We start from the raw sequence: 16,723 nt of genomic DNA on the forward strand, positions 1-16,723 counted from the left end.
TCTAATGTTAAATGCTTTCTAAAGACCTGTTTTTACTATAAACTATATTTGTGGTTTATGTATGTTTATTTTGCATGAAGCATGGAGCCAAGCCTTTTGGACCACAGCATGAATCATTACTCCAGCAGCACCTACCCAGAGGACAGGACAGAGAATCCTCCCTCTTTTCTACACAGCTCCTCCTCCCCTCAGTCAAGTGGTGGATCCCTTATGTCTACGCTCCTACAGACAACCATAGAGAGTAAAAGAACCCTGCAGGAGAGCACCACTGCATACTACCCCCCAGACGCTCCCATGTCCAGCTCTGCCGCGACGAATCTTAACCAGGTGGACCACCACAGCAGCAGTACCACCATGGCACCTCTGTCTCCAGCCAGCCAGGCATCCACCGGGGCCACCATGGCACCTCTGTCTCCAGCCAGCCAGGCATCCACCGGGGCTAGTCCCACTAGATTCAGACTCAATGAGCCCGGGTTGACCCAGGACTGGATGCTGGAGCTGGTTGACAGACACCGGGCGAAGCGTGCCAGAGTGGAGAACATCATCAGAGGCATGGCAGGCTCTCCTCTCAGTGTTTATTTCACAGGTGAAGGGTTTGGTGAAGGGGAGACCACTCCAACCAGTCACCTTCAGAGTGAGACGTTGGAAAACAAGAGGAAACAGAGGGTGCCACAGCACCAGGACGTCCCCAGGACAGGGGGCGTTAGCAGGAAGAGTACGGACGAGGGGCATACACTGAGGAAGCAGCTTCAGACCATGCAGACGCTCCTGGGTCAACTCCAGGCCAGGTTCATCCAGGTCTACGAGAATCAGTCTGAAGAGGAGGACCACCATAGTACTTGGAACAAAGAATATGTGGAGACAAAGACATCTCCTGGTGAGGTGTTCTTGGACCCTTACAGTGAGTTTAACAATAAGACGCCTTTAGATAAAGGTCACCTGGGATGGATGAATAACAAGCAAACTGACTACCTCCACTCAAACCCAGACAACGAAGACAAACTCCTAGCAGATATTCTCAAGTATGAACTCTCCAGAGCTGTAAACTCGAGCGTTGACTCAATTTTCAAAAACATATCACATACTTTCGTCAAGTCACCACAGCTACACGTCGAGGATGGTGGAATGGTGGAAACAGACGATGAGACCGTGTTCCTCAGCTCTCGCGAGCCAGCGTCAACATCCACCCGTGTAGACAGCATGTCACGACTCCCCTCATGTTCCGAGAGTGGTATGGCCCAACAACTACCAGATATTCAAACCGAGGCTCTATCTCTGGTTGTTCAAAAGCCTGCTTCAATGACTCGCCCATGTTCTCTAAACCTAACAGTGAAAAGGCCTCTCCATTTCCACCAGCCTCCATTCCTATACAACCACCCCACTGCTCTACAGGAAAACCACCAAGTACTGGACAACCTGAAACACAACAGCTCCCATCACGATACCTTCGGAGGGCTCCAGTGTAAACCCAGTACCATGGGTCTGTCTACCCCAGAGATAGTTGACTTACCGTGGGATCCGGTCGTAGTGAGGTCCAAGGGGACCTCCAGGCCATCCGGGAGTCCTCAGGCTCACCAACCCATGGCCACAGGGCATCGTGTGCTTCTGGACAGTCTCGGTCTCCCTCACATCAAGATGGACTGTGGTAGCTTTCAGAGTATGGTGAAAAGGACCTCGTATGTGCTGAATGTATCCTTTTCAAGAGTGTTCTATTGAAGGTGTTTTTCCACTTTATTCAGACCGCAAGGAAATGAGGTGGGGTGACAGGCAAGTGGGAGAAACCGTGTTTAACTATATAATACTACCATATACTTTACACTGAGTGAAGTCAGTGAATCTGTGATGTTATAGTTAGTCAGTGAAATCAGTAATTTATTAACCATCATTTTACAAGGTCAGATGACTGAAAACATATAGTCTCTTTTACAGTAATAACCTGGGGGAAGAGTTACAGGGGGAAGAGAGGGGATGAATGAGATTATTGGAAGCTGGGAATGATTAGGTGGTCATGATGGTATGAAGGCCAGATTGGGTATTTAGCCAGGACACCGGGGTTAACACCCCTACTCTTACCATAAGGGATGAATCAACATTTACAGAATGGTTACATGGAGGAAAATGGAGAGGGTCATGCTTTTTCAATTTCAGTCAAAGGGAGGGTTTAGTCTTTTTAAATGTAGTCTAGAGGAGGGTTTAGTCATTAGGCTAGTTAGAGTGGTCTCAATCACATGATCCTTAGCCTATAGGCTAGTTAGAGTGGTCTCAATCACACGATCCCTAGCCTATAGGCTAGTTAGAGTGGTCTCAATCACATGATTCTTAGCCTATAGGCTAGTTAGAGTGGTCTCAATCACATGATCCCGAGCCTATAGGCTAGTTAGAGTGGTCTCAATCACACGATCCTTAGCCTATAGGCTAGTTAGAGTGGTCTCAATCACACGATCCCTAGCCTATAGGCTAGTTAGAGTGGTCTCAATCACATGATCCTTAGCCTATAGGCTAGTTAGAGTGGTCTCAGTCACATGATCCACAGCCTATAGGCTAGTTAGAGTGGTCTCAATCACATGATCCCGAGCCTATAGGCTAGTTAGAGTGGTCTCAATCACACGATCCTTAGCCTATATGCTAGTTAGAGTGGTCTCAATCACACGATCCTTAGCCTATAGGCTAGTTAGAGTGGTCTCAATCACACGATCCTTAGCCTATATGCTAGTTAGAGTGGTCTCAATCACACGATCCCTAGCCTATAGGCTAGTTAATGTGGTCTCAATCACACGATCCTTAGCCTATAGGCTAGTTAGAGTGGTCTCAATCACACGATCCTTAGCCTATAGGCTAGTTAGAGTGGTCTCAATCACACGATCCTTAGCCTATAGGCTAGTTAGAGTGGTCTCAATCACACGATCCTTAGCCTATAGGCTAGTTAGAGTGGTCTCAATCACACGATCCTTAGCCTATAGGCTAGTTCGAGTGGTCTCAATCACACGATCCTTAGCCTATAGGCTAGTTCGAGTGGTCTCAATCACACGATCCCTAGCCTATAGGCTAGTTAGAGTAGTCTCAATCACATGATTCCTAGCCTATAGGCTAGTTAGAGTGGTCTCAATCACACGATCCCGAGCCTATAGGCTAGTTAGAGTGGTCTCAATCACACGATCCTTAGCCTATAGGCTAGTTAGAGTGGTCTCAATCACACGATCCTTAGCCTATAGGCTAGTTAGAGTGGTCTCAATCACACGATCCTTAGCCTATAGGCTAGTTAGAGTGGTCTCAATCACACGATCCTTAGCCTATAGGCTAGTTAGAGTGGTCTCAATCACATGATTCCTAGCCTATAGGCTAGTTAGAGTGGTCTCAATCACACGATCCCTAGCCTATAGGCTAGTTAGAGTGGTCTCAATCACATGATTCCTAGCCTATAGGCTAGTTCGAGTGGTGTTTTTATGCAGCTTAACCAGTGGCTGTGCTGTGTAGGGCTACGGTAGCAGTTCAGGAGGAGAGTCAAAGGCATCTGCCTGACAATAATGTTTGATGACTTGCCTAGTTAAATAAAGGTTAAATTAAATAAGAAGATATATATATAGGTAGGTCTACTCTGTCTGGGGTGGAAAGGTAGGTCCTACTCTGTCTGGGGTGGAAAGGTAGGTCTACTCTGTCTGGGGTAGAAAGGTAGGTCTACTCTGTCTGGGGTGGAAAGGTAGGTCCTACTCTGTCTGGGGTGGAAAGGTAGGTCTACTCTGTCTGGGATGGAAAGGTAGGCCTATTCTGTCTGGGGTGGAAAGGTAGTTCTACTCTGTCTGGGGTGGAAAGGTAGGTCTACTCTGTCTGGGGTGGAAAGGTAGGTCTACTCTGTCTGGGGTGGAAAGGTAGGTTCTACTCTGTCTGGGGTGGAAAGGTAGGTCTACTCTGTCTGGGGTGGAAAGGTAGGCCTACTCTGTCTGGGGTGGAAAGGTAGGTCTACTCTGTCTGGGGTGGAAAGGTAGGTCTACTCTGTCTGGGGTGGAAAGGTAGGTCCTACTCTGTCTGGGGTGGAAAGGTAGGTCTACTCTGTCTGGGGTGGAAAGGTAGGTCCTACTCTGTCTGGGGTGGAAAGGTAGGTCCTACTCTGTCTGGGGTGGAAAGGTAGGTCTACTCTGTCTGGGGTGGAAAGGTAGGTCCTACTCTGTCTGGGGTGGAAAGGTAGGTCTACTCTGTCTGGGGTGGAAAGGTAGGTCCTACTCTGTCTGGGGTGGAAAGGTAGGTCTACTCTGTCTGGGGTGGAAAGGTAGGTCCTACTCTGTCTGGGGTAGAAAGGTAGGTCTACTCTGTCTGGGGTGGAAAGGTAGGTCCTACTCTGTCTGGGGTGGAAAGGTAGGTCTACTCTGTCTGGGGTGGAAAGGTAGGTCTACTCTGTCTGGGGTGGAAAGGTAGGTCTACTCTGTCTGGGGTGGAAAGGTAGGTCTACTCTGTCTGGGGTGGAAAGGTAGGTCTACTCTGTCTGGGGTGGAAAGGTAGGTCTACTCTGTCTGGGGTAGAAAGGTAGGTCTACTCTGTCTGGGGTGGAAAGGTAGGTCTACTCTGTCTGGGGTGGAAAGGTAGGTCTACTCTGTCTGGGGTGGAAAGGTAGGTCTACTCTGTCTGGGGTGGAAAGGTAGGTCTACTCTGTCTGGGGTGGAAAGGTAGGTCCTACTCTGTCTGGGGTGGAAAGGTAGGTCCTACTCTGTCTGGGGTGGAAAGGTAGGTCTACTCTGTCTGGGGTAGAAAGGTGGTCCTACTCTGTCTGGGATGGAAAGGTAGGTCTACTCTGTCTGGGGTGGAAAGGTAGGTCCTACTCTGTCTGGGGTGGAAAGGTAGGTCTACTCTGTCTGGGGTGGAAAGGTAGGTCCTACTCTGTCTGGGATGGAAAGGTAGGTCTACTCTGTCTGGGGTGGAAAGGTAGGTCTACTCTGTCTGGGGTAGAAAGGTAGGTCTACTCTGTCTGGGGTGGAAAGGTAGGTCTACTCTGTCTGGGGTGGAAAGGTAGGTCTACTCTGTCTGGGGTGGTAAGGTAGGTCTACTCTGTCTGGGGTGGTAAGGTAGGTCTACTCTGTCTGGGGTGGTAAGGTAGGTCTACTCTGTCTGGGGTGGAAAGGTAGGTCTACTCTGTCTGGGGTGGAAAGGTAGGTCTACTCTGTCTGGGGTGGAAAGGTAGGTCTACTCTGTCTGGGGTGGTAAGTTAGGTCTACTCTGTCTGGGGTGGAAAGGTAGGTCTACTCTGTCTGGGGTGGTAAGGTAGGTCTACTCTGTCTGGGGTGGAAAGGTAGGTCCTACTCTGTCTGGGGTGGAAAGGTAGGTCTACTCTGTCTGGGGGGGGGAAAGTAGACCTAACTTTTGTTCACCTAATACCTTTTTTGCACTATTGGTTAGAGTCTGTAAGTAAGCATTTCACTGTAAGGTCTACCTACACCTGTTTTATTCAGCACACGTGACAAAAATATACTTTGATTTGATTTACATATTAACAGAATCTTTTTAATACCACACAAATGACAGGGAGATGACAGAGTAGTCCTATGTTTTCACCGTTTCATATTGCTCCAATGTAAAATCAGTGTGTGTTGTTTGCAATGAAACAAATAATTGCAAATAATTACATCTGAGATGTCATTAGAAATCTGAGCATGGTACTTTCAATAGGTAGGTAAAGAAATAAAACAACAGTAAAAAGACAGGCTATATACAGTAGCGAGGCTATAAAAGTAGCGAGGCTACATACAGACACTGGTTAGTCAGGCTGATTGAGGTAGTATGTACATGTAGATATGGTTAAAGTGACTATGCATATATGATGAACAGAGAGTAGCAGTAGCGTAAAAGAGGGGTTGGCGGGAGGTGGGACACAATGTAGATAGCCCGGTTAGCCAATGTGCGGGAGTACTGGTTGGTCGGCCCAATTGAGGTAGTATGTACATGAATGTATAGTTAAAGTGACTATGCATATATGATAAACAGAGAGTAGCAGCAGCGTAAAAAGAGAGGTTGGGGGGGAGGGCACACAATGCAAATAGTCCGGGTAGCCATTTGATTACCTGTTCAGGAGTCTTATGGCTTGGGGGTAAAAACTGTTGAGAAGCCTTTTTGTCCTAGACTTGGCACTCCGGTATCGCTTGCCATGCGGTAGTAGAGAGAACAGTCTATGTCTGGGTTAGCTGGGATCTTTGACAATTTTTAGGGCCTACCTCTGACACCGCCTGGTATAGAGGTCCTGGATGGCAGGCAGCTTACCCACAGTGATGTACTGGGCCGTACGCACTACCCTCTGATATTAGAGTTATAGTCAGTAATATTAGTTAGTCAGTGAATTAGTAAAATCAGTGTTATATGTTGTGGTCATGAACTGTGTTTTTTAAATGCATGGCATTTCCACCCAAGAGATTCTTTGGTAGGCTTTCTTTAGTCTGGCTTCTGATATAGTACAACTCATATCAATAATACCGTGTCTAAGAAAGCTTCTTGCCTGTCTTTGAGGTTTAGCGAAGTGTCTCATCATAATAACCTTCCTCTGCCCACAAGGATAGTCCATAAACAAATATTCAATGTTCTTCTTCTCTTTCCAGGAGAACAATATCTAGGAGGCTTGGGGAAGCATTAGTAGCCGTAGGATGCATTTCAAGGAGAATTTGCCCTTTTGATCTTGTGATCTCTACTCCTAAGGAAATTGCCTCTACTATCTGAGTGTAGTCTAATGATTGCAGAACAGAGGAAAAACATTGATGTAAAAGAATAGCTGTCTTAAGAATTGTCAGGATTCAGGAACCCGAAAGCTTGTTTTCAAAGGAAGTCTATGCTTCGGGTATAATGAAGTGTAGCAATATAGTGAAAACCTATTTTGTGATGAAAACAATCGAAAGGGTACAGGACATGATTCACTCTAGGAATACAATATATATTTCATCCATCCATATTCTGATGTATGCACGGTTCGAGTACATTGTGTTAGCTACATAACCTGACATGGTCTGACCACACAGCACCTGAATGTGTTAGCTTCATTCCCCCCCCCCCCCTTTTTTAATTGAACCTTTATTTAACTAGGCAAGCCAGTTAAGAACAAATTCTTATTTACAATGACGGCCTACCCCGGACGACGCTGGGCCAATTGTGCGCCGCCCTATGGGACTCCCAATCACGGCCGGATGTGATGCAGCCTGGATTTGAACCAGGGACTGCAGTGACGCCTCTTGCACTGAGATGCAGTGCCTTAGACCGCTGTACAAGTCGGGAGCCCCAAATTCATAACCTGCCGTGTAGGAAGGTCTGACCACACAGCACCTGATTGTGTTAAGCTCCATAACCTGCCATGTAGGAAGGTCTGACCACACAGCACCTGAAGAAAGCCAAGTTGATGTTCTTCTATACTCGCTACCCTAGTTCCAACGTACTCAAAACCTTTTTCTCCGATGTCCAGGTATATAAAAGTATATTGTTAATGAATGACCTATCCTATGGCGTTGTGAATGCCTGAACGGGCAAACCAATGTTGAGATAAAAATCCCCTCATTGAAAACAATCACTGAACACATAACTGTGGGCAATTTGCTTTTATTCAAATAGTTCTTACATGATTTATTGACAAAGTCAGTCGAAACAGTGGGATGACCAACACACACACACACACACACACCCGCCAACTAAATAAAACGCTACAAAATGAAATAACAAAAAAGCATCACTAACTTAGAATGTACTTACCCAAACTGTTTTGTGTCTTTGCGTTCCCATACAGCTCACTCGCTGCATCACGTCCCAGCTGATTAAATGGTTCAGCAACTTCAGAGAGTTCTACTATATTCAGATGGAGAAGTTTGCCCGTCAGGCCCGAGTGGAAGGGGTTAACAGTGCGAGGGATGTAGCAGTGAGCAGAGACTCGGAGCTCTTCAGAGCCCTCAACATGCACTACAACAAGGCCAATGACTTTCAGGTAGGCTAAAAACATCTCGCTCGTGTCGTCATTTAGCCTCACGTCACCATCCTGATCTCGAGAGTTTACATTCTGTTTTGCTAAGTGGATTTACACCGATTAAAAAAAAAAAAAAAAGAAAAGCGGGAACAGAATGTAAGATCAGGATGGTCGTAAGAGGCTCGTATTCATTGTGCTGCTCATGTCTTCACCTCTATAATGTATTTATAATGCATATCTTCACCAATAAATACATCTTAAGTTTGCTCAGGTGGATCAGACAGTCAATCTGATCAAAGGATAAAATGGTATGCATAATACATTGTTTATGGGTGGTTGGCATGTACAACAGGTATGTTAGTGGAAGTCTGCCAGTACAACAGGTATGTTAGTAGAAGTCTGCCAGTACAACAGGTATGTTAGTAGAAGTCTGCCAATACAACAGGTATGTTAGTAGAAGTCTGCCAGTACAACAGGTATGTTAGTAGAAGTCTGCCAGTACAACAGGTATGTTAGTAGAAGTCTGCCAGTACAACAGGTATGTTAGTGGAAGTCTGCCAGTACAACAGGTATGTTAGTGGAAGTCTGCCAGTACAACAGGTATGTTAGTGGAAGTCTGCCAGTACAACAGGTATGTTAGTGGAAGTCTGCCAGTACAACAGGTATGTTAGTAGAAGTGTGCCAGTACAACAGGTATGTTAGTAGAAGTGTGCCAGTACAACAGGTATGTTAGTGGAAGTCTGCCAGTACAACAGGTATGTTAGTAGAAGTCTGCCAGTACAACAGGTATGTTAGTAGAAGTCTGCCAGTACAACAGGTATGTTAGTAGAAGTCTGCCAGTACAACAGGTATGTTAGTAGAAGTCTGCCAGTACAACAGGTAGGTATGTTAGTAGAAGTCTGCCAGTACAACAGGTATGTTAGTAGAAGTCTGCCAGTACAACAGGTATGTTAGTAGAAGTCTGCCAGTACAACAGGTATGTTAGTAGAAGTCTGCCAGTACAACAGGTATGTTAGTAGAAGTCTGCCAGTACAACAGGTATGTTAGTAGAAGTCTGCCAGTACAACAGGTATGTTAGTGGAAGTCTGCCAGTACAACAGGTATGTTAGTGGAAGTCTGCCAGTACAACAGGTATGTTAGTGGAAGTCTGCCAGTACAACAGGTATGTTAGTAGAAGTGTGCCAGTACAACAGGTATGTTAGTAGAAGTGTGCCAGTACAACAGGTATGTTAGTAGAAGTCTGCCAGTACAACAGGTATGTTAGTAGAAGTCTGCCAGTACAACAGGTATGTTAGTAGAAGTCTGCCAGTACAACAGGTATGTTAGTAGAAGTCTGCCAGTACAACAGGTATGTTAGTAGAAGTCTGCCAGTACAACAGGTATGTTAGTGGAAGTCTGCCAGTACAACAGGTATGTTAGTAGAAGTCTGCCAGTACAACAGGTATGTTAGTAGAAGTCTGCCAGTACAACAGGTATGTTAGTAGAAGTCTGCCAGTACAACAGGTATGTTAGTAGAAGTCTGCATGTACAACAGGTATGTTAGTGGAAGTCTGCCAGTACAACAGGTATGTTAGTAGAAGTGTGCCAGTACAACAGGTATGTTAGTAGAAGTCTGCCAGTACAACAGGTATGTTAGTAGAAGTCTGCCAGTACAACAGGTATGTTAGTAGAAGTCTGCCAGTACAACAGGTATGTTAGTGGAAGTCTGCCAGTACAACAGGTATGTTAGTAGAAGTCTGCCAGTACAACAGGTATGTTAGTAGAAGTCTGCCAGTACAACAGGTATGTTAGTGGAAGTCTGCCAGTACAACAGGTATGTTAGTAGAAGTCTGCCAGTACAACAGGTATGTTAGTAGAAGTCTGCCAGTACAACAGGTATGTTAGTAGAAGTCTGCCAGTACAACAGGTATGTTAGTAGAAGTCTGCATGTACAACAGGTATGTTAGTGGAAGTCTGCCAGTACAACAGGTATGTTAGTAGAAGTCTGCCAGTACAACAGGTATGTTAGTAGAAGTCTGCCAGTACAACAGGTATGTTAGTAGAAGTCTGCCAGTACAACAGGTATGTTAGTGGAAGTCTGCATATACAACAGGTATGTTAGTAGAAGTCTGCCAGTACAACAGGTATGTTAGTGGAAGTCTGCCAGTACAACAGGTATGTTAGTAGAAGTCTGCCAGTACAACAGGTATGTTAGTAGAAGTCTGCCAGTACAACAGGTATGTTAGTAGAAGTCTGCCAGTACAACAGGTATGTTAGTAGAAGTCTGCCAGTACAACAGGTATGTTAGTAGAAGTCTGCCAGTACAACAGGTATGTTAGTGGAAGTCTGCCAGTACAACAGGTATGTTAGTAGAAGTCTGCCAGTACAACAGGTATGTTAGTAGAAGTCTGCCAGTACAACAGGTATGTTAGTAGAAGTCTGCCAGTACAACAGGTATGTTAGTAGAAGTCTGCCAGTACAACAGGTATGTTAGTAGAAGTCTGCCAGTACAACAGGTATGTTAGTGGAAGTCTGCCAGTACAACAGGTATGTTAGTAGAAGTCTGCATGTACAACAGGTATGTTAGTGGAAGTCTGCCAGTACAACAGGTATGTTAGTAGAAGTGTGCCAGTACAACAGGTATGTTAGTAGAAGTCTGCCAGTACAACAGGTATGTTAGTAGAAGTCTGCCAGTACAACAGGTATGTTAGTAGAAGTCTGCCAGTACAACAGGTATGTTAGTAGAAGTCTGCCAGTACAACAGGTATGTTAGTAGAAGTCTGCCAGTACAACAGGTATGTTAGTAGAAGTCTGCCAGTACAACAGGTATGTTAGTGGAAGTCTGCCAGTACAACAGGTATGTTAGTAGAAGTCTGCCAGTACAACAGGTATGTTAGTAGAAGTCTGCCAGTACAACAGGTATGTTAGTAGAAGTCTGCCAGTACAACAGGTATGTTAGTAGAAGTCTGCATGTACAACAGGTATGTTAGTGGAAGTCTGCCAGTACAACAGGTATGTTAGTAGAAGTCTGCCAGTACAACAGGTATGTTAGTAGAAGTCTGCCAGTACAACAGGTATGTTAGTAGAAGTCTGCCAGTACAACAGGTATGTTAGTGGAAGTCTGCATATACAACAGGTATGTTAGTAGAAGTCTGCCAGTACAACAGGTATGTTAGTGGAAGTCTGCCAGTACAACAGGTATGTTAGTAGAAGTCTGCCAGTACAACAGGTATGTTAGTAGAAGTCTGCCACTACAACAGGTATGTTAGTAGAAGTCTGCCAGTACAACAGGTATGTTAGTAGAAGTCTGCCAGTACAACAGGTATGTTAGTAGAAGTCTGCCAGTACAACAGGTATGTTAGTAGAAGTCTGCCAGTACAACAGGTATGTTAGTGGAAGTCTGCCAGTACAACAGGTATGTTAGTGGAAGTCTGCATGTACAACAGGTATGTTAGTAGAAGTCTGCCAGTACAAAAGATACACGGCACTATGTGGACAGATCTTCAAATTAGTGGATTCGGTTATTTCAGCCATACCCGTTGCTGACAGGTGTATACAATCGAGCACACAGCCATGCAATCTCCATAGACAAACATTGGCAGTAGAATGGCCTTACTGAAGAGCTCAGTGACATTCAATGTGGCACCGTCATAGGATGCCACCTTTCCAACAAATCAGTTTGTCAAATTTCTGCCCTGCTAGAGCTTCCCCGGTCAACTGTAAGTGCTGTTATAGTGAAGTTGAAACGTCTAGGAGCAACAACGGCTCAGGCGCAAAGTGGTAGGCCACCAAAGCTCACAGAAAGGGACAGCCAAGTACTGAAGCGAGTAAAACTCATCTGTCCTCGGTTGCAACACTCACTGTGTTCCAAACTGCCTCTGGAAACAACGTCAGCACTAGAACGGTTTGTCGGGAGCTTCATGAAATGGGTTTCCATGGCCGAGCAGCCGCACACAAGCCTAAGATCACCATGCGCAATGCCAAGCGTCGGCTGGAGTGGTGTAAAGCTCGTTGCCATTGGACTCTGAAGCAGTGGAAATACATTCTCTGGAGTGATGAATCACACTTCACCATCTGGCAGTCCGAAGGACAAATCTGTGTTTGGCGGATGCCAGGAGAATGCTACCGGCCTCAATGCATAGTGCCAACTGTAAAGTTCGGTGGAGGAGGAATAATGTTCTGGAGCTGTTTTTTAATGGTTCAGGCCCCTTAGTTCCAGTGAAGGGAAATCTTAACGCTACAACATACAATGACATTCTAGATGATTCTGTGCTTCCAACTTTATGGTAACAGTTTATGGTAACTTTCCTGTTTCAGCATGACAATTCCCCCATGTATAAAGCGAGGTCCTTACAGAAATGGTTTGTCAAGATCGGTGTGGAAGAACTTGACTAACCTGCAGAGCCCCGACCTCAAGCTCGTCGAACACCTTTGGGATGAATTAGAACGCCGACTGCGAGCCAGGCCTAATCGCCCAACCGCAGTCCCTGACCTCACTAATACTCTTGTGGCTGAATAGAAGCAAGTCCCCGCAGCAATGTTCCAACATCTAGTGGAAAGCCTTCGAAGAAGAGTGGAGGCTGTTATAGCAGCAAAGGGGGGGACAAACTCCATATTAATGTCCATGATTTCGGAATGATATGTTCGACGAGCAGGTGTCCACATACTTTTGGTCATGTAGTGAACTGTATTTTAGTGGAAGTCTAAACACATAGATTTTTGTTTGAGCGTTATATCTGTACACATCTATAAAGATCAATGCAGTATGGTGAGTTGGTGAACACACACAAATAAACAAAAACAAAAACCCACTTTTGTTTGTTTATAAAGATGCGTTATAAAAAGGTTTTGTTTTGAAAGTCACAAGCCAAAAACAGGGCCCCGAATCAAAATAGCCCCATAACATCAAAGATCCACCACCATACCCACATACAAAATATTACAGTTTACTATAGAATACTCTTGTACTTACTATAGAATGATATTGTATTCTGTAGTATACTATTGAATACTATACTACTCTAGTATCCCTTGATCATGTAGTGCTTACTGTATAATTGTGTAGTATACTGTAATATATTATACTCCACACTGTAGTATACCTCGGTCATTTATTCCTTACTATAGCATTTGGTAGTATACTGTACGCCAAATTGTATCGATATGCTAATATTAATTTGCATATGCCCTGCCCATTCCCCTCCCCCATATCCCAATTTGTGCCCCACCCATGAGTAAGAAACCTGCATGCCAAGTATAGTCTATATATTGTGTTCCCTACAGGCTAGAGAAATGAGTAGAAGCTATGAACTGAGCTGGTCAGACCCCAGTCTAACTTATAGGTTTTGGACAATTTGCTCTTTTAATATTTGTCCAGTAGATTTCCTCAAGGACAAAGCCTTATAAAAACTAGAGAAGTAAGATAAAACAAAAATACCATGGTGAATACTACAGGCTACTGCAGTAATGTTCACATAAATACCATGGTAAATACTACAGGCTACTGCAGTAATGTTCACATAAATACCATGGTAAATACTACAGGCTACTGCAGTAATGTTCACATAAATACCATGGTGAATAGTACAGGCTACTGCAGTAATGTTCACATAAATACCATGGTGAATACTACAGGCTACTGCAGTAATGTTCACATAAATACCATGGTAAATACTACAGGCTACTGCAGTAATGTTCACATAAATACCATGGTGAATACTACAGGCTACTGCAGTAATGTTCACAAAAATACTACAGTATATACTAGTCTACTGCAGTAGTTCACAAAAATACTACAGTGAATACTACATTATACTACAATCATATCAACAAAAACACCATAGAGTAAATACTACAGTATTCAGTGTAGTGTTTTTTGTGCAAACAAAAACAGTAGTACTTTTTTCCCTATGGGTATTTTACAGTAGGCATGGGGTTATTTTCTTCAAATGCATCATTCTTTCAACAACAAAACCAAACACTGATGTGCGTGGCCAAAGAGCTCTATTGTCATCTGACAATAACACCGGTTCCAATCCAAGTGCCAATGCCGTTTAGCGAACTCCAGGTATTTGTTTTTACATTTGTTGGATGATATTACACTAGAATGATGCAGAAAATAACCTCAAATTTGATGGTGTATCTTTTGAAGTTATGGGGCTGTTTTGCTTCCAATGGTCCTGGGGCCTTTGTTAAGGTCAACAGCATCATTAACTTTACCCACTACCAGGATAATTTAGCCCAAAACCTGGTTGCCTCTGCTAGAAGACTGAAACTTTGCTGCAAGTGGATATTCCAGCAAGACAACAACCCCAAGCACACATCAAAATTCACAAAGAAATGGTTAATTGACCACAAAAAAAAATCACAATTTTGCAATCTCAGTCTCCAGACTTAAACCCCATTGAAAACCGGTGGTTTGAATCCAAGAGGACAGTCCGTAAGCGCAGACTATGAATATCAAGGGTCTGGATTCTGTATGGAGGAATGATGTCAGATCCTTTCCACTGTGTTCTAGAATCTCATAAAACATTGTAGAAAAATGCTCAGTGCCATTATCCTCACACGGTGAGGTATTGAAAACAGGGGTACCAATATTCACCCACCCCATCTTTCAGATAATTTGTTGTAAATCTCTTTCTCTGTGCTAAAATATATATACATTTTTATTGTACAATCACTCAGCATTTGTATTATTTATTTGCAATTTTTTGTTGTTGTAGTTGCTAATCTTTATCTCGGGTGCCAATAATTTTGGGCCTGATGTACAACGTTCATTCAGAGGGGTAGAGTTGGAGAGTTCATTACTTTTGTTGTTGTTGCATATTCTGTCAGATGTTTTGCTTGCTAAAGCTGGCTGGAGACTATAATACTTTTCATTAGTCCATCAACAGAGACTGAAATGTTTATTTTGCTCTGTAAACCTTCAAACAAGCCTGCTGCCAGCCTGTTTACTTACCCCAAGCATTGTGATCTCCTCAGGCCACTGAGCACATGACACTACACGTCATTTAGAACAACAGAGGGTGCCAAAGATCCACAGAAAGGAATACATTACCTGCTGAAGAAATATCCATTTATTTTGGCATAAAAAGCATGTATAACTTACCATCAACATGTCTGACAAAAGTGACAGAATTACATTGTATATCAGAACATTTTTCAAATGCTACTCAGATGTCATCATACAGTCCTTGGTCTGTATAGGTTAGAGCTATAATGTTGATCTCAGGGATGGTCAGTCATTGCATCTATAGCTCTGTCTATACATTTGCAAATGGTTACATTTCTCGACCCCCATCATCTTTTTATCCAAAATGGTTGCGGCTTTGTTTGAATTGCAGATTGCCCTTTTGAAATCTAACCGATTGTGCCTTTTATCCACAGGTCCCTGACAGGTTTCTTGAGGTGGCTGAGATCACACTACAGGAGTTTTACATAGCCATCTCTCTGGCCAGAGACTCAGACCCATCCTGGAAGAAAGTAATCTATAAGGTCATCTGTAAACTGGACAGTGACGTACCAGCTGAATTCAAAGCCCCCTTCACAACATAGAGAGAGCCAGACAGAGAGGAATTTAACCCAGGATGATTGGCGCTGTATTAAAAAACAAACTATTTCGCTGCATGTCCCACTGAATTTATGCATCTGTCAAAAAGCTCACCTCACAACGTAGACCTTTTCGCAATTTGATTTCCACGATTTCTCTCCTCCTTTAAAAAAAATAATTTAAAAAATGAGGGAAGAGGAAACTTGTAAACAAATGCACGGGTAAGAAAAGACTCCTAGTCAGAAAGGTGTGTTTAAATCCTTTATGTATAAATATTTCCCCTCATGGGACTTTCTTTGTGCCAGAGGCGTCTACTGAATATGTGTGTCACTATCAATGTTGACAGTTCTGGATAAAAGCATCTGAAAAATACCATATTAACTGCAGTAGGCATACAGCTTAATACCATATTAACTGCAGTAGCCCTACAGCTAAAATACCATAGTAACTGCAGTAGACCTACAGCTAAATAGCATATTAACTGCAGTAGACCTACAGCTAAATACCATATTAACTGCAGTAGGCATACAGCTAAATAGCATATTCAGCTAAATACCATATTAACTGCATTAGCCCTACAGCTAAATACCATATTAACTGCAGTAGCCCTACAGCTAAATACCATATTAACTGCAGTAGACCTACAGCTAAATAGCATATTAACTGCATTAGCCCTACAGCTAAATACCATAGTAACTGCAGTCTGGTCTTCAGCAGCATGCCACAAACAGAAAGATCTGCCATGTGCGAGTGGCTGTAGTTGTGTGAATCTCTGGGCAAATTACATTTCTGTTCGACAGACATGTGAATCAAAATGAAATTGGCCTGTCGAGCAGACAGCCTTATCAACCAGTATGTCATTTTAAAACAGGCATAATGAATTGTACAATGTGTATTGTTTTGCTATATCAACACGATTAACAATACAAGAGGCCTTGGTTCATGTTTCTTTTTTAATACATACAATTGAAATAAGCATTTCACAGGCACATTAAGTAGTTGCAGTATGTTAGGATTATTTGATTAGATAAATGTTCTCCAACTTTCAAGAGGACAGAAGGCAGACTGTGGCAAAGGAAAAGACACAGAGACAAAAAAAAGCCACAAGAACAATATTCTTTAATATTAAAGCACATATGGTCTTAAGGAAACAAGTGAGCTTTTTTTTTTTCTTCTTTCTACTCAAGACAATTTTTTTGTAAAAACATAAATTGTTGCAATTGATGTGACATGTATACAGTCACGGCCAAAAGTTTTGAGAATGACACAAATATACA

General features: G+C 43.5%; 1 protein-coding gene across 1 annotated transcript; it reads left to right on the top strand.

Moving 5' to 3' along the window:
• The first annotated feature begins 81 nt into the window (after positions 1-81).
• LOC120036271 (prospero homeobox protein 1-like) lies at positions 82-15,451 on the top strand. Its single transcript, XM_038982750.1, has 5 exons — positions 82-1,191; positions 1,357-1,704; positions 7,325-7,426; positions 7,745-7,939; positions 15,284-15,451. Exons 1-5 carry the CDS (start codon positions 82-84, stop codon positions 15,449-15,451), a joined length of 1,923 nt encoding a protein of 640 aa, XP_038838678.1.
• The last annotated feature ends 1,272 nt before the right edge of the window (positions 15,452-16,723 follow it).

This window comes from Salvelinus namaycush, unplaced genomic scaffold, assembly GCF_016432855.1.
Source record: "Salvelinus namaycush isolate Seneca unplaced genomic scaffold, SaNama_1.0 Scaffold128, whole genome shotgun sequence".
Classification (NCBI taxonomy): Eukaryota; Metazoa; Chordata; class Actinopteri; order Salmoniformes; family Salmonidae; genus Salvelinus; species Salvelinus namaycush.